The sequence below is a fragment of the Tamandua tetradactyla genome, chromosome 5 (assembly GCF_023851605.1).
Source record: "Tamandua tetradactyla isolate mTamTet1 chromosome 5, mTamTet1.pri, whole genome shotgun sequence".
In the NCBI taxonomy this organism is placed as follows: Eukaryota; Metazoa; Chordata; class Mammalia; order Pilosa; family Myrmecophagidae; genus Tamandua; species Tamandua tetradactyla.
The window spans coordinates 167,272,639-167,295,671 of record NC_135331.1 but is presented as its reverse complement, the minus strand read 5'-3'; the positions used below and the strand labels follow the sequence as shown (position 1 = coordinate 167,295,671).

General features: G+C 41.8%; 2 protein-coding genes across 11 annotated transcripts in view; one reads left to right on the top strand and one right to left on the bottom strand.

Annotated features, from left to right (window-relative positions):
• ARMC2 (armadillo repeat containing 2) overlaps positions 1–4,443 on the bottom strand; it is a 143,838-nt gene extending 139,395 nt beyond the window's left edge. For 5 of the 6 annotated variants that reach the window (XR_013176332.1, XM_077162592.1, XM_077162591.1 and 2 more), the window contains exon 1: positions 4,308–4,443. The gene's annotated coding sequence lies outside the window, so the exon portion shown is untranslated. Of the gene's footprint in view, positions 1–4,041; positions 4,151–4,307 lie in introns of those variants that run through there. The other variant, XM_077162593.1, reaches the window with a different exon arrangement.
• LOC143685051 (uncharacterized) lies at positions 4,201–21,672 on the top strand. 5 transcript variants are annotated; one of them, XR_013176342.1, is made up of 7 exons: positions 4,201–4,341; positions 4,840–4,968; positions 5,089–5,149; positions 14,611–14,703; positions 15,931–15,998; positions 16,621–16,781; positions 21,277–21,672. XR_013176342.1 is itself a non-coding variant. In XM_077162632.1 (6 exons), the coding sequence occupies exons 2-5, from the start codon at positions 4,857–4,859 to the stop codon at positions 15,956–15,958; spliced, it is 294 nt and encodes a 97-aa protein (XP_077018747.1). In that variant the 5' UTR covers positions 4,201–4,341; positions 4,840–4,856; the 3' UTR covers positions 15,959–15,998; positions 21,277–21,672. The 5 variants fall into 5 exon arrangements, 2 of the variants coding, with proteins under 2 accessions (XP_077018747.1, XP_077018746.1); XR_013176341.1 differs by having other exon boundaries at positions 14,611–14,731; XM_077162632.1 differs by lacking the exon at positions 16,621–16,781.
• The last annotated feature ends 1,361 nt before the right edge of the window (positions 21,673–23,033 follow it).

Below are 23,033 nucleotides of genomic sequence, written 5' to 3'. Positions count from 1 at the left end.
GAAACAAATTTCAAAGAGACGGACAGATAATAGGTTATCAGGATTTGTAGGGGAAGAGAGAGAGTTATTGCTTAATGGGTATAGAACTTCTGTTTGAGGCGATAAAAAAATTGGGGTAATGTGTATGGTGACAATAGCACAATATTGTGAATGTAATTAATACTACTGCATTGCACACTTGCAAGTGACTAAAATAGGAAATTTTGATATATGTATCAAAATTTATATATATATGTCAAAATATATATAAGTTGATATAAGTATATATTTATATATAACTACAATACAAAGTTAAAAAAAAAAGACTATAGCAGGACCAGTACATTTTACTTCCAACACTGCTGATATGGTCAGCACTTTATTAAAAAATATTCAATGCTAATTATTTAAAATGTGTAGAGGAATATATATTTTTTTGCATGCATAATAACATAAATTCAGTCCCATGATATCTAACTTAAGGAGCCATGACAGGTTGGTTGGTTTGGTTTTAAAAGGTCAATTGTAGTAAGAAATCACCCCACTTAGAAGTTTCTGTGAGAAAACGAACAGATTTCTCCCAGTTCCCAAGCCAGGTTTAAGCCTCCTTACCCTTCATTCCTGACTTAAGTTTCCCTCTGGTTGTAGTTTAGTTTCCTTTGAAAACTATGCTCCTTTATAGAGTAACAAAGCAGGAACTTGGTATACAGGTCAAATTCAAAGAATTCTATAAATTATTTGGGCATACAGGAATTCAGACTGATCCAACACTGGAGAAAACAATGTAGATAATGGGCTTAAAATCTTTTTTTGTAAATTTTTACCCCAAATTCTAGCACTTTTTCTTCACCTACTCCCCCTGAAAAATCTCACTTCAACCATCACACTGTGTGAAACCAGTTCAATAACATAAGTTTGCACAGTTGAAATATATTATTAATATTAGTGCATCATTAACTAAATCAAACCTGAGGATATTTAAAAGTAAAAGTGAACTGATTCAGATGTGGTTTATTTGGAGGAAGGATGATGTCTTTTTTTTACTTGTTAAATTATGAATTCTTTTAGATGTTTTTACCAACTTGATAAACATTCACTCAGTGTTTGAAGTCTTGTCTACCTATAGCAAAGAATATGTGAATTATTACACAATAGCACCACAGAAATTGGAACCTTTAGAAATTCTGACATTTGGAGTAAATTCATTCAACTAGGATTTATTAACTGTTCCCTATATGTGGAACCCTCTGCTCAAATCTCTGGGAACACAATGAGGAATAAAATATTATCTTCTTTTTCAGGGAAGAAGGGCCACTAATGCTAGTTAAACATTTAATTTAATATGGCTCTGCCTTAAGTACTCTAGAGTATGTTTATCTCAATTAATCCCCACAACAATTTTATGAGGTGGAAAGAATCAGTAGCAAAAAAAAAAAAAGAAAAAAAAGTTATGACAACTACTCAGAAATGATATTCAAACTAATTACCCACTACATGGGGTAATGGGAGGTAGGGCACTTGCAGTTATTGAGGCTCCAGCAATTGACTCACTCATATAGACACATACAAACGTTTTCACACTTGAAAGTAGATATCTTAGTCCTACCAGCTGAGTATCTATCAGCCCTGTTTCTACCCAAACGATTTTAATACAGAGTAGAAACTGATGGGGCCCAAAATAAAATAAAATTAAAAGCACCACTTAAGGAAGGAAGAAATTTTGATCAGGAGAGGCTATCAGATAGACTTCTTGGAGGAGGTGCTGCTTGAACGGGGCTCTGAAAAATTTATTGAACCTAGGTAAGTGGCAATAGATGGTAATGGGGTTGGAATGGAAAAGGAAGTTCCAGCAAAGTGCACAAGTGAGCCAAGACAGAACGCCAAGAATATACAGGGCATGTGCTAGAGAAGGGGGAACTCTGGAAACAGTTTGGAGCCAGACCAGAGAAAGAACTAAGTGGATAGGTCAAGAAATTAAAGCTGGTGAGCAAATTAAATGATTTTGAGACATGGCTTGATCTGGTAGAGGTAGGCAGATGAAAAGGAGGAAAGAGAATACAAGTGGCGAAATGAAGTAGTTCTTATATCTTCAGCCACCTGACTCTTAGTAGTCACTTCCTTAACAAAGGCTTTCTGGACCTGCGTCCCCCGGACTGAGTTGGGTGCCCCTCCTCCAGTCCTCAGCTGCTCTCTGTCATTGCACTTCTGCTGTGTTAGAACCAGGCCATTCTCCGTGTTAGAACCCTACCCTCCAAGAGAAGCACAACTGAAGGTTAACACTTGCCTAGTTGTTGGGCTCCAGTTTCAAATACGGACCAGAGCCAAGGAATTTCTAGATGAAGTCTGCACTGGTTTATTTAATTTGAGATATTTGATACAGCAGATCATGAGAGCATGTTAGAGCTTATTTCAAACAGCAGCTGACTCTTCATGCCAGGTGGTAATATGAGTTCAAATTTAGCACCCTTTCTCTTTCTTGCCTGTACTTGTAGTTGCCTGGCATAAAGTGAGGACTCGATAAACGTTGCAAACAGTGAAAGAGGTATTGCAAGCCTGAGATAGAGGCGTGAGGCGAAAAAAGGGAGTGAGAGATGAGAACAAGTCAGGTAAACCACGAACACAGGAACCTATAGGACCTGGCATGAGAGAAGAGGAAGGGGCAAAGGTGACAGTGGGTATGCAAACCCAGGGAGGCAGAAAAATGAGAGGGCCTTTTAAAAGAATGGAGAAAACAGGAGGAAAAGAGGACTTTGAGAAGAAAGGAGAAAGAGGTTGAGTTCTGTCCTGCATCACACTGTCCCAAGTTTGTGGGGGTATGCAGGAGCTCCAAAGGATGATGTCTCCAGGCAGAAGGAAATTTGAAACTGGATTTTTTTTTAACAAAATATTTCTTAGTGGTTTGGAGAAAACTCCAAAGCCATAATATATAAAAATTTATACCAAATTATTTAAGACACGTCTTTTACCTTTGCTGCCAATAATCCCCTGAACAGAGCTTTCCTGCTAAATGCAACATGGCACTGTTAAGTTGTTTGCAATAGAGGAAAGGCTGGGCATCACCATGCTGTCTTTTACCTGCAAACCAAATACTCAGGACCCTTTACATGATTTTGATTTACATTCATGTTAATATGAGCATCCAAAGAGGCAGTGGTTAAGTGCTTAGATGCTGGAATAAGGGCTCAAATCCACTATGACATTCACAGCTATGCGACCTTGGACAAGTCCTCTAACATTTCTAAGCCTGTTTCCTCATCTGTAAAAGATGAATCATAATAGTATGTACCCCATAGGATAGTTTTGAAAGTGAAATAAAATAATTTATGTAAAGTGCTTTAGTATGATTTTAAGAGCCAGGGCATTAACAATTACTGCCCAAGTGTTTTATGACAAAAGAATACAATGAAAATTTCTCCAAAGAATGTAAAAGTGCATTTTAAAAAAGAAACTGGAAAAGGGGGACATTGGTTCAATGTTTTCCTATACTTTAGAAATTTCAAAATATGAAAGGGGAGTAGGAACTTTCCTTGATGAAACGGGACGGTTTGTATCAAGTATTTTATCATCAGCTATGTCAAGTCAACAACTAATCAGAATCTCACAGAGTCATAAAATAGGATACAAATAATGCTTGCCCTTTTGTATTAAGGTAAAATAATTCTAAATCAGAGTGAGATGGAAGACCTGCTGTAGTACCCGTGGGAATGGATCACCAAAGGCAACAGGTGTACACACAATGTATTTTCAGGTATATCTTCGTACATACATTCTTATTTTTTAATTGAGGAGCTATCTGTTGCCCAGAAGAGCCCCAGGACAATTGGTTTCTGCTCTGTGTGACCTTGCCCAGGTCACTGTCTGCCTGGACAAACGCGCTTGGTCTGTCAGCCTTTCATTCTATAAATTTTACTCAGCCTTTATTAAGTAGCACGCCCTCGGCTAAAGGCCCAGTGTACAGAACCAAAACAGAGAGCCGCGGTAGGACCCCAGAGCATGCACGTTGCTCTCTCCTCCATCCTGACACCAGAAAGGGTCCCAATGAGCTGGTCGGGCCGGCCGCACCTCCTGCCAGACAGCGGCTCCTCCACCCCACGGTTAGGCCCGTTCCTCTCCCGGCCCAGGCCCTGGCGGAGCGCGGCAGCATCCCCACCCCGCCCGCCAGCCCTCCCGGCCCTGCCGGCCTCCGTCTCCATGGTAACCGTACACAAACTATCTCCCGCCGCTCCGTCCGCCCAGCAGAGCCAGGCCACCGGCCCGCGGACGGAGCGAGCCCGTAAGAAGCCGGGCGTGGGCGCAGAGAAGGGGACTTCTGGTCTCATCTAAAGCACCTGAAAGAGGCGTGACGGAGTAACAGCTGCCGAGGTTTAGCTCATCTCTTCGGCCTTCCCGAGGCAGCAGCCGCAGCGGTGGAGCGGGGCGGGGCGGGGCGGCGCGGCGGGAGGTACCCCTGGCGCCCCGCGGCCTCTGGGCCTGCGCGGTCCCGCCAACGCATGCGTAGAAGTGCTGAGGCATGGGCGCCGGTGGGCGGGGCGTGGGAGGAGCCTGGGCTGGGTGAGGAAGGCAAGCGTGAGCTGACGAGGGAAAAGAGGCAGAACTCCGCCTCCGGGAGATGTCGTGGAGTCTACTTTTAAATTAACAATTTACCGACCCGGTTTTGTCGAGACCCTATGAGATCCCAGCACCTCTATGAAATAACTAGGACGGTAGCTTAGTACTGGGGAGTCAGGAGTTAGTTACTTAACCTCTCAGTTTTCCTCATCTGTAAAATGAAGGGAATAATACCCCAGGTGTTATGGTTAATGTCAAGATTGAATGAGAAAATGAAATAAAGGCTTTTACTAAGCCCTTGCATCTGTGCAGTCTCCAGGACTTAGCAAATGCGTTCACTCTTTGGGTGTCCCTGCAACTCAGGCACCCATTTCAGAGGAGAGAAACTTGGGGCAGGCCAAGATTTCTCCGAGGTCTTGGAATTGGCACAGCTAGTTTCAAGTAGGTGTCTCGTGGACATTTTTTTGTTGTTGTTCTTATTGAGACATAGCCCTTGAATGGCAAAAAGAACTCCATTTATATGTTTCTGGTTTTAATGTGTTTTTTTTCCTCTCCTTTTAGACCATTCAGTAACACTTTACAGTGTTAAATACAAGCGAAACCATAATCACTCTCCATTCAGGTTTGCACCACGTTTTATAAATATGAGGATTTTTTCAGCTGAAGTGTTGTTGTCAACATTGGAAGAATTCCACATCTTTGGATGCTAAGGATCTTGTAAAGAATAATTAAACTGAAAAAAATTTTTTGAGTACATACTATGTGTGAGGCATTTGCTAGGCATTGTGGGTGATAGAAAGCTCTGTAGACATGTTACAGTGTAGAAAAACCTTGAAAACATTATGCTAAATGGAAGAAGCCAGACATAAAAAGACCAAATATTGTATGATCCCATTCGTATGAAGTGTCCAGAACTGAGAAATCTATAGAAACTAAAAGTAGATTTGTGGTTGCTTAGGGCTGCGGGGTACGAATGGGTGGTTAGGGAGGTGATATAGCTTAAGGGTAGGGGTTTTCTTTTCGAGGTGATGAAAGCATTCTAAAATTGACTGTGGTGATGGTTGCAGAACTCTGTGAATGTATTTACAAACCATTGTACATTTTAAATAGGTGAAATGTATTGTGTATGAATTATATCTCAATATGTTTTTTTTTTTAAGTACCTCTTACAGACTGCCAAAGACGCGCACACACACACATACACAAACTTCTAAGGCAATTTTTTTAATTGCCTTTGTGCCTGGCATGGCACTAGATGTTGGGAGTACAGAGATTAAAAGCAAAGACCCTGCCTTCAAGGAGGTCTCAGTCTAGCGAGAGATACAACCAACACAATTAATATATGCTGTTATATGCACCAGGGTATAAGCATGCAAGGTTTTAAGGGCTGTGCTGTGCCTTTAGAGATGAGCAGGAGTTAGCTAGTTAGCTGGGTGAAGTCACTATAGGATCTTGGCAGGACAGTAACATTGTCATTTTTGGCTTTACAAAAAATTCACTTTGGGTAGGCTGTTGCAAGGAAACATGAATGTACCTGAGGGAAAGCTGACTAGTTAGGAGCATTCTACCATAGCAATCATCCAGGTGAGAAATGATGGGACCCTGAACTAAAGGGATGTAAGTAAAGAGGAAGAGAAGGAAACTGGTTGGGAGGATAAATGTATTTAGGAAGTGAAGGTAGTAGGGCTTTGCCTTCTAGAAATGTACCGTCTGGTTGGCGAGACAGGTCAAAGTCAAAGTTAACTAATATGCAATTTAACAACACTCAACTAATATGTATTAAGGGATTACTAAGGCGCAGGGCAATACTTGGGCTATTGGGTTGTATCTAAAGCCTGCCTTCTGCTTATTGACAAACCTCCTGACTGATGCAACTCTGCTGCTAAAGGGACTAGACTGGGACAGATGTTAGATGCTTAGGCCAGTCTGATTGGATTGAAATCAGAAACTTGTTTCCCGATTTTTACATAGTTCGAGGGCTTTGGGAGTGCTTTTGAACATTAATATTTTCATTTTGTAAGATGACATCCTGACCTTACCCATGAGACTCCTTTTTTTTGCCAGACTTTGTCAAAGGCAAAAGATAGATATTGTCCATTTTTTGATAAAATTCTTTTGTAAAATTATCAGCCTATTCTGCTGATAACTGAAATGAAAGCAGGCTCATCCTGAATTGTCAGAACTAAATCATTAATAAAGCAATGAGACCTTATTATCCAATCTTTTAAGACCATTTTCACAAAATGTAAGGCAACTTTGATGATTGAAATTAGACCTTCTATGCTTAAACATACTGGTTTGGTTCTACACAGATAACAGAGATGTTCTAGTTTGTTAGCTGCCGGAATGCAATATACCAGAAACGGAACGGCTTTTAACAAAGGGAATTTAATGAGTTGCTAGTTTATGGTTCTAAGGCCGAGAAAATGTCCCAATTACAACAAGTCTACAGTAATGTCCAATCAAAGGCATCCAGGGAAAGATACCTTGGTTCAAGAAGGCCGATGAAGTTCAGGGTTTCTCTCTCAAGTGAGAAGATACATGGTGAACAACAGTCAGGGCTTCTCTCTCAGCTGGAAGGGCACGTGGTGAATACGGCATCATCTGCTAGCTTTCTCTCCTGGCTTCCGGTTTCATGAAGCTCCCCAGGAGGCGCTGGCTGGTGGACTTTCTGCTTCGTAGTGTTGCTCTCTCTGAATCTCTAATTCTCCAAAATATTTCCTCTTTTATAGGACTCCAATAAACCAATCAAGACCCACCCAAATGGGTGGAGACATGTCGTCACCTATTCCAATTTAACAACCACTCTTGACTAAATCACATCACCCAGGGAGATGATCTCATTACAGTTTCAAACATACAGTATTGAATAGAGATTATTCTACCTTTAATGAAATGGGATTTATATTAAAACATGACTTTTCTTAAGGGGCATACTTCCTTTCAAACCAGCACAAGAGACATTCCCTTTGCAGAGATTTAGAAGGAATATTAGCCACATCATACTTGCTTAGTTACTACATTATTTTGTGTTGTACACTGAACATAACTGGCACACCACTTACTAGCTGTCTGACCTTGGCAAAGACAATCTCTCTAAGCCTCAACTCATAAAAGGAGTTATTAGCTAGGGATGCTGGAAGATTAAAATGTAATAATTATTATTGTCACAGGCTCAGCATAGTGCCAGGTCTTGGTAAGGGCTTAGTACATAGTTGTTGAGTGAATGAGTGAATGAATAAGTGGAATAAAATAGACAGTATATTTTCTATGCAGCTTCCTCTAGTTTGTCTCCCCAAGACTAATTTTCTTGAGTGCATGGATCAAGTTGTTAATAAAAAACAAATGAAACTTGGGAATAAGCAAAAAGAGGGTAGCATGTCTTTTCTATGAAATTGGAGCCCAGAGATTATTCAGCTAGCCAGAGGAGGGATTGGCAATCTACAGTCTAGGCCAAATCTGGTCCTCTACCTATTTTTGTATGGCCTGTGAGCTAAGAATAGTTTTTTTAATGGTTGAAAAAAATTAATAAAAATTCATGTATAATTTCATATATATGAACATTATGTGAAATTAAAATTTCAGTGCTCATAAAATTTTATTACAATACAGCCATGCTCATTCATTTGTGTATTGTCTATGACTGCTTTTGTGCAACAAGAGCAGAGCTGAGTAGTTGTGATAGAGACCAGATGACCCACAGACCCTAAAATATTTACTATCTGACCCTTTAAGAAAAGCTTGGCAACCCTTAACCCAGGGAAATGTAACTTTGATTAAATGGAACTTTGTTGTTTGTTACTGATTAAAGACCCAGACTCTGAAGTTGCCTGTGCAACTGATTTCTGTTCAGTAGAAAAGAGAACCCTAAAGGTTATGGTTTGGTTTCCATGTAGGACATTAATCATTTTTATATCCAATCTTGCAGTTTTATCCCAGCATTCTTTCTCCAATGTCTAAATAAATCTTTGTCCTTTAATTGCAGAGGATTCAACTTTACTATCCTGCTGGTTCCTCCATTAATGAGTTGGAAAAATCTTTGACATGTCCATTCTACATTCTATATGAGAGTCGTCATATACTCTATATGAGAGTCTGTTTAACTTTTTGAAAATAATACTTTCACAATATCCTATTTTGTATTCTTCAAAGTATCTAATAGGATTTTGCACATAACAGATAATAAATAATTTTTAATTGACTGAATAATTTTAGAGACTGAAACAAAGTATTTGTTTTCCTCAGGGTCGAAATCTTTTCCAATGAGTCAGTATGAATTATCATCTCAACAAGTCTCATTTGCTGGCCACTAGACTCAGTTGTGCAAAGGCAGCTATATCTGTTTCATGTAAAGCTTAACTAATATTTTAGATACATAGTTTGTGGGATGTGATCAAAATGCAACTTTATTTCTGTCTCTCACTGTCACTTAAGAATATATTCAGTGCTAGCTATTTTTTCCTGCCTCTGAATGGAAATTTGGAAAAAGCCCTTGAATATTCTACTTATTTTAAGATACCTGACAGTCCTACAGTAACTATTTCTTTACCACAACTTCATTTCAAATTTATAATGTTCAAGATGTAAACAAAGGCATCAAGCTTCTCTTAAAAATAAGTATTTTCCCCCTCTCCCCAACCCAGGCTTCAGATTTATAGTTGGCAGGTATCGGCTGCCCAGAAGAGATGCAGTTGGCTTAGGATCACCCCTCCCCCACTGGTCAGAGGTTGTTTAAGACCCAGGGTGGGCTGAAGTGGGGAGAGGGTACAGAGCGAGAGGAGGGGAGGAAAGAAGCAAGGTAATGGAGCACTTCTTCCTGAAGGTGAATGACTTCAAGCTTGCCTTGCCTGGCCAATGGTTAAAGTGACAGGTGGGTGGATCTTTCCTGGGTCCTTCAGAGATCCCCATTGATGGGACCTATCTCCCAAGGACTCTTGATGCTGGTAGATGCAGCACTTGTCTAGTGATTGTGACTCCTTCCCCACCCTAGAAATCCAGGGTTCACTTCTGCTTCCACTGATCCTTTAGATGGTACCTTAGTTTGCCAGGCTGTGATGACAAATATCGCACAGGGGGTGGCTTAAATAGTAAGTGTATATTAGCTCATGGTTTGGAAAAGCCCTAAATTAAGGTGTCAGCAAGGTTTGCTTTCTCCCCTAAGTCTGTAACTTTCTGGTGCTGGCTTGCCGCTATCCTTGGAGTTCCTTGGCTCACAAATCTGCCTCCTGTCACGCGGGATGACTTTGGTCATCTGGCTCTCTCCTTTGGTTTCTGCTAACTTCCAGCTTCTGATTCCCCAATTTCTTCTCTTCATAAGGCCTCCAGCAATGTAGATTAAGACCCATCCTACTTCAGTTAGACACACCTTAATTAAAAATAATGTCTTCCTGTTTATAAACAGTTTCATGCCCACAGAAATGCAGATTAAGATTTAAGATCATGCCTCTTGAGGAGGCACATAATTCAGTCTACCACAGATGGTCGCCCATGACCCTGCATCTGCTCCAAAGGGAATCCTACACTTCTCTGGCCCCGGTGACTGATAGTGCAGGCCCGCACATGCTGCCACAGGGGAGCTTTACCATCCCTAGCAGTGATGGGGACAGCAGTCCTCTGGGCCACCCAAACGCAGGCCCTGGCAGGCACCCGGAGAATCCCCTCTCATAGTATTTGAGCCAAAGGAGATGATGCTCTTTCACACTCCTTTCTCCACACAAACATCCTCTCCCTCTGCTCCCTGTGCCCTTATTTTTAGCCTCAGTCTCATTGTCTAGATGTGTGGAGAGGCCTGTATGTTTCTTTGTTACCTGACTAGTAGAGAAGCTGCTTTGCCTTCACTTGGGATCTGATGGCTATTAACGCCTTAGTTGAAACTTCTCTTAAAAAAAACCTGTTGTGCAACCAATTCCTAGCTCTGATCTTGCACCCCGGGATCTTGGGTCTAAAATAGGCCTCACAAGCACACTCCTGAGACCTGAAGCTAGCCAGCTCAGTCAGCCAGGAAATATCTGCCAGGCAGATATTGAAAAGAATGACAAGGGCAGAATTATAGGAAGCAATTATTTGAAGCAATAAAGCTGCCCAGCTTGCCTCACTGAAAGACACTATATGAGAAAATATTTAGGCCACCACAGCAGTGGGGTATTATACTGACCTGGCTGATCCTCCGTGGTTACCTGAGGGCTATTTTAACAGAATTTTCCATAGATAATAAGCTTTGCAAATGGACTTATTTTAGAAACAGAATTGCTAACATGTTTCATGTATCTTAGGGAGAGTAAAGAGGAAGATGAAAATATTAATTATAAATATCTGACATTGATAAAGCATGTTATAGTTTCCAAATTGCTTTCATATCCATTGTTTTATTTGCAGTTTACAATAAGCCTTAACAGGTAATTCAGGGATTATTATTCCAAGTTCAGAGTGGCGAAAGCTGAGGTTCAGAGAAGTTAAGTCATCAGCCCACAGTCACACAGCCAGTAAAGGGAGCTGAGACGTGGTGCTCTTGATGCAAGTTCAGTGTGTGTTCCCTCCACTATACCCACACATATGTGATTTTTCAGATTGATGCCTCTCGTCCTCAGTAGTGAGACATACGTCCTAGGCTGGTGAAGTTGTTGAGATATGAACTTTCTTGTCTCGTCTCATTTAACTCAGAGTATATCCTGTGGGGGACCACAGGGATGGAGAGGAATTTAAGAATCCTTACAGTCACTTGAAAATACTTGACAAATTTCTGGACTTTGAGTTAAGAATTATGTAGGTAGTAGTTTGGGTAATTGTTTAATCATATGTACTCTCAGAAGTAATGCAACAAAATCAAGTACTCATAGATACTTAAATTCACAGTCTCTACTAGTAGATTTTACAGTTTATATCACAGCTTACATCACATGCAGCTCGTTTTTAATAGCTACAGCCTATTGACTTATATTAGCTATATTCTTGAAAAGACACAGGTTAAATAGGTTTTTTAATGCTCACAACTCCTCCATGATTTTTATGACTCTAACAGAGATGTGACTCACAGGGAGAAAGAATAGCTTCTAGCATGAAATAAAAATTGCCAATTTAGAATTCTAATATTTACTTCAAGATAATTTCTGCCCTTGTCACTGTGGAATCTTTGTGCTTTAATTATATTTATCACACAATTCCTGTAAGGAGTTCATCGAATTGGTAGTCTATGCAATCTTTGCATACAAATGTAAAGGCACACATATATTAAAATGCAACATGGTAGAAATTTACAATGCAGTGAAAATTAACTTCATGGAATTGAAGAGCCACATGGCCGTGGAATTGAATTGTCCTACGACTTACCAGCTGTAAGAGTTACATGTAGTAGAGAAAGCAGCCAGCAGAGGCACCCATGAGTGAGAGCCACTGCTCATGAAAGGCCTGGAAAGACTGTTCAGAAAGTGCAGGCATGGAGGGCACGAGCCAGTAGGGAGGAGAAATCAGGGCTTATTTTGTCATTTTTTTAGCTTTTAAAGTTGAAATTTGCAGCAGATTACATTAAAAAAAGAAGAAAAGAAGGTCTGCAACCAGTATCTGTCATTCTACATGCCTTTATTACAAAAGACTTCAGCTCTTCCCATTGACATGAGGGAGTCTGTGCTCCTTTATCTTAAACCTGGGGGGGGGGGCCTGTGATTATAGTGCAAGTGACACTGTGACTTCTGGGGTAGGTCATTAAAGGCAACATAAAAGAAGTGATCTAGAAAGATGAAGGAACAATGCAAAAATCTAGGCATGGGGGGTGCAAGGGTAGTTCAGTGGTAGGATTCTTGCCTGCCATGTGGGAGACCCAGGTTCGATTCCAGGTCCATGCAATTCCCAAAAAACAAACAGGCAAAAATTCAACAAATTGTGCTGCAATAATGGAATACTTACATGGAAAAATGATGAAATGTGACCCAGCCATACAGCAGACAAAAAAAAAAAAAAAATCTAGGCATGTTTTTTTTTTTTTTTTCTGCATGGGAGGCACTAGGAACTGAACCCAGGTCTCTGGCATGGCAGGCAAGAACTCTCCCTACTGAGCCACTGTGGTGCCCTAGGCATGATTTTAAAAAAATACTTTAATTAATGTTTTCCAAATTATAAAAGTAAAAGCTACCTGATTTTCTTGGAATCAGTCACCATCCTGTAAGGCTGCCCAAGCATCCTGTGAAGAAGCCCAGTGGGGGCTTCTTGAGGTCCCAGCCCACAACCCTGGCTGAGCCCTGAGCCAACAGCCAACAGGAACTTGCCAGCCTTGAGAGAGAGCCATCTTGAAAGTACATCCTCCAGCTCTAGTTGAGCCACCCCAGATGCTGTTGCATAGAGTAGAGATAAAATGTTTCCACTGAGTCTTGCCCAAATTCCAGATCAGAATCATGAGTAAAATAATCAATTGTTATTGTTTAAAGCCACTAAACTTTGGATAGTTTGTTACACAGCAATAAATAACTGGAACAACAACAACTAAAAGAGTTACATGAAAATCCTCTATTCAATGGGCCTCAGCCATTACCTGGGCACCTTAAGTATTGCTTTGCCTTTCAGCACATTAGCCTCACCACGTGGCTTTCCCTTCCCCAAGCCAGGTGCTACAAGGTGTTGGCAGGATGCTAATACTAATCCCAGGGATACTAATGAATAAAGGTGCATTAATTAAAGATTAAAGAGTCTCTACCTGTACTTTTATTGGAAGGGAGGGAGGCTTTAGTTTTCGAGGAGTGAGACTATAGGAGAACAATGAACTGCTTTACCCTATATAGCAAAGTACTTCCTATATGTTGAAAGAGATCAGCCAAGACAAACAGAATGCCACTAGTCTCTGTCAAACTCATTTGAGGCATTGCTAAATGAGTGTGCCTGTATCCTTTGGATGCTTTGGGCTGCAAATAACGATTATCCAATTCAAAGGAGTTTCAATACTGTGCTGGTTTGAAACTATTATATACCCCAGAAAGCCATGCCTTAACCCTAATCCAATCTGGTGGTGGCAACAGCTTCTTTTAATCCTGATTCAATATCACAGGGTAGAAACTTTTGATTGGATTATCTCCATGAAGGTGTGGTGTGCCCAATTGCAGGTGTGACCTTTTGATTAGATGGAGATGTGATTCCACCCATTCAAGATGGTCTTGATTAGTTTACCAGAGTCCTTTAAAAGGGGAAATGTTCAGGAGAAAACTCAGATGCAGATGCTTGGAGAATAGCTGCTTCAGAGCTGACAGAGATACAGATGTTTAGAGCTGTATGGAGGGCTGACAGAGAGAGAGATGCCTAGGTATGGACAGAGCCCAGCAGACATCGCCATGTGACTCCCCATGACATGCTAAAAACCAGAACCTAGAGTTGTGTTCCAGAGGAGCTAAGTGAAGGCCCACAGATGCTTAGAGAGGAAACCACAGAAAACAGAGGCTGAAAGCAACAGATCCTAGGAACAAGGGACCAGCAGATTCCAGCCACATGCCTTCCCAGCTGAAAGAGCAGTTCTGAACAGCATCAGTCTTTCTTCAGTGATGATAAGCTCTTGTAGGTGCCTTAATATGGACATTTTCACTACCTTAGAATTGTAAGTTGCAACTTATTAAATTCCCTTTTTTAAGGCCATCCCATTTCTGGTATATTCATTCCAGCAGCTTTAATAAAGTAATACAAATACCAAGGACATTTATTGCTTTATTTAACAGTAAGTCTGAAAGGGACTGTTTCAGAGTTGGTTTCACAGCTCAGCTATGGCATCCAGGAACCAGGTTCAGTCATGCCACTACAGGTTCACAAGTTGGCTGTGGCAGCTCTGAGCTATGCATTTTCACATGATAATGCCTAAAAACAGAGAAGACAGGCAAAGGGCAGTGTCCTCTCTCTATATCTCTCTACTAGGAAGGGAAAAGTTTCCCAGAAGCCCCTCAGCAGTCTTCTCCTTACATCTCATTGGTGTGCCACATGCCCTGAGTTAAGATCACTATTACAATGATTGATTTGGAACAATCAAGCTTCATGTCCTGGGTTTGGGGGAGGAGCCCATTTTCTCTGAGCATTTTGTTGCCCCCATCTGAACTAAACTGAAATTCTATTTACCAGGAAGAACTGGCAGCAATTGTTGGGTAGATGCCAGCGAGATCAGCCACAATGGGCTGGGGCAACCAAGAAAGAATGTCTCCTGATAATCAAGAGGTTTGGAAGGCTTCTGAATAATCAAGAGGTTTGGAAGGCTTCTGAATGGAATGAGAAAACTGAAGTGCAATGCCAAGGGAGGGTGTTCTAGTTTAGTGCTCACTCCTAAGGTGAGATTCCCGATCCCACTGCTGCTCAATCCTGGTTGCACCTTAGCACCACTTGGAGAGCTTCTAAAATCATCTCTGCCCAGCATGCACCCCAAATTTTCTTATTTGGTTGCTGGGGGAAAGGGAGAGCACGGTCTTTTTCAAAACTGCTCAGGAAGCTGAAAAGTGCATCAGCCAGGGTGGAGCCCAGTCCTAGTGAAGGCAGAAGTTCCCTGTGTGAAGTTCTCAACTGGGACCCAATAGGAAACAAAGATGTCAAATGAGTCCTTGGCTTTGGGAGCAGGAGGAGTAGAGAGGAGGCTAACTATGCATGACCCAGAGCTGAAAAGGGAAGTAAAAACCTGTCTCACAGACTCACGGCACTGCCCTCAATGACCCTCCCTACCATAATAGGCCATCTGGGGCATGTTTTACCTGTATGCCCCAACAGGCCCCTTTGATCCCATTCCATCTCCTCCCACTCCAAGTCCACCCTATATATACAACCACCACAGTGACTGCCATAAACCACAGTCCTGGAATATTTCCCTCTGCTCATGAGCTCCCAGTGTCTGCCCCTTGTCCACCAAAGTAAATCCCAGGTTTTCTATGATCCTGGCTGTAACCCGTACTTCTACCTTATTATAACTAGCATGTATTTGGGGGTTATATGAACAGGCCCTGTGTTAAATGTTTTGCATACTTTAAATTATTTTATCTTCCCAACCCTAAATTACTACTATTAGTCTTATGCAAAGAAATTGAGGTTCCATTTCTTAATTTGCCACGTCACACAAGTGGTGAACATAGTAAACCAAGGATTCAAGCCCAGCTAGTCTGACTCCACAGGCCACATTCCTACACATTCAACACGCTCAACCAAGTGGGACTGGCTCCATTTCCTGGACACTCCCCATATCGCCTCACCTCCACACCTTGGCTGTGGATGGTCCCTCTCCCTTAGAAAGCCAGGACATGCAGCAAGACTATTTACTTAGCACTCAGCATTTGTCTGGAAAGATTGCAAAGAGGAATTTGCCTTGGAGCAGTCCACAGGAGACAGAAAGATAAAACACATTTTTTTAATCTTTTTTTATCTTCTGCTCATTCCCGCTTGTCTTCTGTTTTCCATTGGTAGGTTCATGGTGGATCTAGTCACTGTTTGATGGTGTTCAGTTGCATGGCCCAAGAAGAGGAGCAGAACTAGTATGTATGGAGATGACCTGAACTGGGACCAGCCCTGAGGGTAAAGTCTGCAGGGGCAGGCTACCATCTGGGCTGGATGAGGAAGTAAAGGGAGAATGACATGTGGGTCTGTGAAGTCAGGGAGAGGCTGGAGGACAGAGGTCACACAAGGGCAAAATGTAGGTGAGGTGGTTTGAAGGAGGGAAATGAAAAGTATGCTATGGTGGAAAGGCCCTGGCCTGGAAGTCAAAAGAACTTAATTGAAATACTGGTTCTGTCACCCTTAGTTGTGTGTGTGTAGGCACGTCACTAAATATCTGCAGTTTTCTCATCTGTAAGGTGAGGAAGTTGAACTAAATGGCCCTCAAGATACAACCAAGCTCTAAAATTCCATAGGAAAAGGTTGTAAAATTCCATGGAAATCTGAGAGGATTATCAGGGCCTGAGATTTTGGAGGTGCCTCAGTTGTGATGGCCAGATAATGAGGTCTAAGGCATGGCCTAGAGAAAATCAGGTTGCTGGATGGTAGAAAGTCTAAGAAGGCCAGAGATGGGAGAGGAAAACCAGACCTGTCAGTAGTTTGTACCCTCAGGCTTGCTAATCACACCTGTGTACCCAGAGACTTTTGTGTGCCACCCTACAGAACCTGTCAGATGCCAGACAAGAGGAGGGAGAAGGCTGCTGCCCCCAGGGCATGTGGCTCCAGAAGAAACATTCCTCCTGGTGATGACAGCAGTGAATTACTCTTAGAAGGAAGCCCCTAAGAACGCCTTGGACCCGTGGGTTTCGACGAGCTCACCCAGGGTAATTAATTGCCACTCTTTGGGGCTCTCCAATTCCATTTTTATTTCTTTAAACACTATACTTTTGAGTTACTAGCCCAAGCATGTGTTATCATCTGAAAATTAGGACAAGGACAATTTTAAAAGGGAAAAGTAGGGTTTAATTTCACTGCGGAAATTTAGAGTAATCAAAGAAATGTAGAGTCCAGCTTTCAGGTTTAAATATTCAGACAAAAGGAATCCTAGCATGTTCCATTCTAGCTGAGTGCATCTGAGCTTCTACCAGCAATAGGTTGTTAAGCACACACATTCACTGAGCTGACAATAATCATATGATTATTTATGCTTTTTAGATGTACATATATGGGACATAAAATATGTGATATTTATATATAATAAATACAACATACAATGTTGTCTACCAAGAATGCAAAAAGTAATAGACACCACTGATACCCAGTACAAAAGAAATCATACAATTTAACAGCAAAAAAACAAATAACTGAATGATAAAATGGGCAAAATATATAAATAGACATTTCTCTGAAGAGCAACTATAAATGGGTAAAAAACACAGGAAGAGATGTTCATCTTCATCAGCTATGAGAGAAATGCAAATCAAGATGACAATGAGACACCACTTCACACCTATAAGAATGGCTGTATTAAACAAACAGAAAACTACAAATGTTGGAGAGGATGTGGAGAAACTGGGACACTTTTGCACTGCTGGTGGGAATGTGTAATGGTTCAGCCATTTGGAAGAGAGTTTGGTGGTTCCTCAGAAAACGACATATCAAGTTGTTCTACAACCAGGCAGTACCAATATTAGCTATATACCCAGAAGAGCTGAAGGCAGTGACACAAACAGACATTCGCACACTGATGTTCTTAGAAACATTATTCACAATTGCAAAAAGATGGAATCAATCCAAGCACCCATCAACAGACGAGTGGATTAACAAAATGTGGTATATACATGTAGTGGAATATTATGCAGCAGTAAGACAAAATGAGGTCCTGAAGCACATGACAACATGGATAAACCTTGAGGATATAATGCTGAGTGACACAGAAGGATAAATACTGTATGATTTCACAAATATGACCCTGGTAGAGGCAAACTCAGATCTTATAAAGTAGAATTTAGGGGACCTAGAGGTACACAGAAGCTAGAGATAGGTGAATGGTTACCAAATGAAGTTGAACTTAAATGTAGGGGAATGTATAGAAGTGATGGTAGTTCATTAGTGGGATTAAAAGTAATACTGCCATATTTAAGGTGAATATGATTGAAAGGGATTGTAGAGAGCCATGTTTCTCACCTATTAACACTACAAATATAAATAAGTTTTTGTATGAACCACTTCAAAAATATGAATCTTGTACAAAGAGTCAATAATACATAGGTGTAGGGGAAAACCACTATAGCATGATGTTTTAGTTTGCTAAATGCTCCCAGAATGCAATACACCAGAAATGGAATGCCTTTTAAAAAGGGAATTATTAACTTACAAGTTTAGAGTTAAAAAGCCATAAAAATGTCCCAACTAAGGCATCCAGAGAGATACCTTGACTCAAGAAAGGGCCAATGTCTGTCACATGGGAAGGGTATGGCTGGCATCTGTAGGTCCTTGTTCCTAGTTCTGTTGCTTCCAGCTTCTGATGCCAGTGGCTTCCCCTCAAAGCCTCTGTGGGCCTTCACTTAGCTCCTCTGGGACACAACTCTGGGTTCTGGCTTGCTTTGAATCTCATGGAAAGACACATGGCCATGTCTGCTGGGCTCTGCATCTGCTAATGCCGGTGTCTAGGCATCTTCTCTCTGTGCTGGCACTAAAAGCATCTCCAAAGTTCTGTATCTCTGTCAGTTCTGAGATCTCTCTCCCTTTCCATACATTCTCTAAAGACTCCAGTAAACTAAGATCTACCTTGAATGGGTGGAGTCCTGTCTCCAACTAATCAAAAGGTCCAACCCACAACTGGATGGGTTACATGTCCATGGAAACATCCTTTCGAAGTTTCCACCCTAAACAATAGGTCTGCCCCTACACGATTGCATTAGAAAAATAAGATACTTTTCTATGGTACATAACAGCCTCAAACCAGCACTCATGGTATGGCCTGTGTTTAAAGCAATGACATCAATAGTACCACAGCAATACTGGGGGTAAATAATTGAGGGGGGGAGGGATAAGAATTTAGGGGAGTTTGGGATTTTCTGGTTGGTGAGGCTATGTTTATCTGTTATTTTCCTCTTTGGAGCAATGGAAATTATGTAAAATTGAGAGTGGTGATGATTATACAACTAAGTGAGGATACTGTGAGACCTGGATTGTTTATTTTGGACATTATCTATGGTGACCAATGGATGGAGGTGACTGAAGGATACATTGAGAAATAGAATGGTGAACTGTGGTGTATACATATGATGGAACATGGTGTGACTACAGAAAGGAATGAAGTTATGAGGCATGCAACAAGGTGAATGAAACTTGAGGACATTACGTTATGCAAAATAAGCCAGAAACAAAAGGACAAATACTATATGGTCTCTTTTAGAGAATACTTATAAGGAAATTTGGGTGTAAGCTTTTATAGCTGTCACATTTATTCCTGAGTCGTAAGTAATTTCTAGATTCTGAGATGCTACACTATATATGTTTAACCTGATATTTCCCTGCAACTTTGAGTATCTATGCGACACCTAAGACTCAGAGTTGGAGTTTTGCAGTTCTGAAAGTCTGCATTGCTACATACAACAACTGTTAAAGATGCCAAAAAAAAGATCAGACTTCTATTTGGAGACAAGAATGAAGCCAATCTGGTTGGGACTAAGGTAAATCAGAATACAGGGTAAAGGATGACAGTGTCTGTATTTTAGAACTTCACCTACTTTATGAGACCAAAGGAAGTGGGCTTTATTTTGTCCAAAACCTAACGTGTCTGTAGCACCCAATTAACTCAACCTGTCTGGATAGTTCATTTAAACAATTCAAATACATAGAACCCAGAATGAGAATGAGGGTTTGTAATTCTGCATAGCTTAATGTAACACCTGGATATATCCCAGAGTATGTTGGGCAGATAATAAAAAATTATTGGCAAAAAAAAAACACAAAACAATTATTGGCTAAGTCCCGTGAGGGACTGGAGAAAGAATATGGAACTATTAAACTTTGTCACCTGGGAATCCCCAGATACTCTTTCAAACACTAGTAACTCCCAAGTCAATAGGCCAACCCATTGACCTTGAGACTTGCTCTTATGAAACTTATTTCTGTAGTAGAGACACTAAGCTTAACTATCATTATGCCTAAGAATTACTTCCAGAGAACCTGTTTTGTTGTTCAGATGCGGCTTTTCTCTTTCTAAACCCAACACTGCAAGGATAATCATTACCCTCCCCCCTACATGAGACATGACGTCCAGGGGTATGAGTCTTCCTGGTAACATGGGGCATGACTCCCAGGGATGAACCTGGCCCTGGCACCATGGAATTGACAACATCTTCCTGACCAAAAGGGGGAAAAGAAGCGTGACAAAATAAGGTATCAGAGAGTTCAAATAGAGTCATGGGGCTATTCTGGAAGCTACTCTAATGCAAGTTTAAGTACATATTGACAACTGCCAAGGCTTGCCATACCCCAATCAACACCATTCCTATTAACCCTAACGAACACCCTGGGCTTTATCTGGGACCCTACAAAAGCTGCATGTATTAAATTTACTTTTCAGAAGCTCAATAGCTTCAGATGGTTCCTAGGCCAGTTAATTCCTAAAACCCAGAGGTGCTTGTCTCTCCAAGAACATCAACCAGTTCCATACCCCATCCCATATTGTCGTCACCCCTTTTCAACATGAAGAAAATTAGAACGGGCATATCCCAAATACCCCTATAGATTGTGAGAAACATCAAAGGAAAGGGAGGAGTTATAACAGAGAAGATAGGATTTAACAAATGAGTATGACTACTGATTCATTATATTGATATTTCTTTTTGTCTCCAGTGTCTTGGAGCAGCTAGAAGGTAAACCTGAAATTGTGGAACAGTAACCCATATTAAACTTTGAAATCTGTTCTATAATTAATTGTTAAAATGTGCTTTGAAATGTATTGCTTTTTTGTACGTATCATATTTCACAATAAAAAGTGTTTTTAAAAAAAGTAATAGGCACCAAAAACAACAACAACTCACAATATTCACTTTCACTGTGCACTTGCCAAGGGCTTTTCTTCATCAGAAATCAAAATGCTCCACATCCATAGAACTAAACACACCCACAGGAGCCCAGGGCAAATCTGGATAAGGCGATGGATTGTATCAATATCGGTACCCTGGTTGTGATATTGCACTAAAGTGCTGCAGGAGGCTACCATTGGGGAAACTGGGCAAAGGGTGCCCAGGAAGAGACATCTATTAATTCTTACAACTACGTGTGAATCCACAATGACCTCAAAAAAAAAAAAAAAAAGCGTTTAATTTAAAACAAACCACTTCACTCTCTCACTTATTCCAGGTCTGCAAGACTCATAGATGAAAAGATGTGATGCAAACGCAGAAGAAATATAAATTTGGAAATAAACCGGATGGTTATCCCACGATGCAGTCCGCACAAAACGATCTTTCTCTGAAACTGAAAAAGAAATTAGTCTGGCCTGCCTGACCAGGAAAAGTGGATTGCAGAACTGAGTCTTTCAGTGAAATAATTCTTCCTAGGCTTCTTCTAAACTCACACTCAGGGATTGTTCAAATGAACAGTGTGTCGGTCGTGGTTCTTATTAGGGTGTGGGAAGAAAGAGAAATATTTCCAATTTCTAAACCATTTTGATTTTGGGAACCCAAATAAAATCAAGAGAAAACACTCATGGCATAGACTACAGTGTCAGGAGTTGCTCACTTCCTATCCAGAGTGGCACCCACCCCCAACCCTCCATCTAGGCCCTGCTGCTCGCTGCCTGTTGGCTGCAGCTGATCCAGATCCCCCACCAACCCTACCTCCCCTGCCCTCTAATTAAGCAGCAGGAGCCCATCCCCCCTTCCCCTACCTCCTACCTCAGCCTAACACCCAACCAGCTTTGCGCTAAGTGGCTTACATTCTTAAGGAATGATGTAACTGCACCTCGTACCAGCTGATCTCCTAGGACAGCTCCAGACAGAACAAACAGCAGTTCTCCAGCCAGGGACCATTCTGAGGTCATGAGTAGCTGTGAGGGAAGCGCATCCTAAATGTAACAGCATCATTTCATGCTCGCCAAGCACTCAGTAGAGAAAGTCTTACGCAGAGATACAGCCCTCGCTTTCAAGAACCTTAGCAAGAGAAAGATGAATGCCTCTGTTAGAAGTTTTTAAGTTGCCTCCTCCAAATCTTTTTTTGGTTATTGCTTTTTTCCCCACTGTATATTATGCTTCTTTTTCACCTGAGTCACAGAGAGGAAAAGAGAATGGAAATCTGGCAACGTACACACCCTGAGAGCAGAGATTTTATCTGCCTGGAATATTTATTGAATAAATGGAGAAAGGAACGAGGGCTTGTGAACTCTCTGATGATAACCCTGTGTGCCAGGACTCCCTGGCAGTGAGTACAGATGCAGCTTCACCCCAGCCCCTCCAGCTTCACTGCAGGCCTCCTCCCCCTCTGTCTCCTGCAAGTCTTTTCTGGGAGTGAAATGGCTGGTGTCACTTCACCGGACTTAGGAGCAGATCGGCTCGTGTGCCTCCTCTCTGCCGTCTCGAGGGTCCCTCACTGCCCCTGCCGCGGACAGCCTTCCTTCAGGATCGCGTGGCTCTGCCAGCCCTGACATCCACCCCTGCCCTGGTGCCCCCGTGAGATGGGATCATGGGGCGGGTTCTCCCTGATGGTGGGCGCACCTTGTCTCGGACACCCGCTGCCTCTGCCCAGTCTCCCACAGCTTCTCACCTACACCCAGATGCCGCTAAATCACTCAACGGGACTGCAAGGGCCAGACTCATCTCCAACCGTCACATTTTCTCGTCTTTCCATTTCTTCCTCTAGGCACCCATAAATCCCTCCTTTTCTGTTAACCAAAGTCCAAATCTCGCCTGCCTGTCGACTCCTGCCAATAGGCACCTGCAGAGGCCACCAGCCTCCAGACCTGAAGTCCACCAGGAACCCTAGTATGAGCTCTGGAGGACAGCACCTGGGCTGAGGGTCTGGGGCCTGAGGTCCGGCATTAGCTCTGCTGTTGGCAGCTTCGTTAAGAGGGAGAAACCCTGGAGCTCCTCGGGCCTCGGTTTCTGGGTCTTTGAAATAAA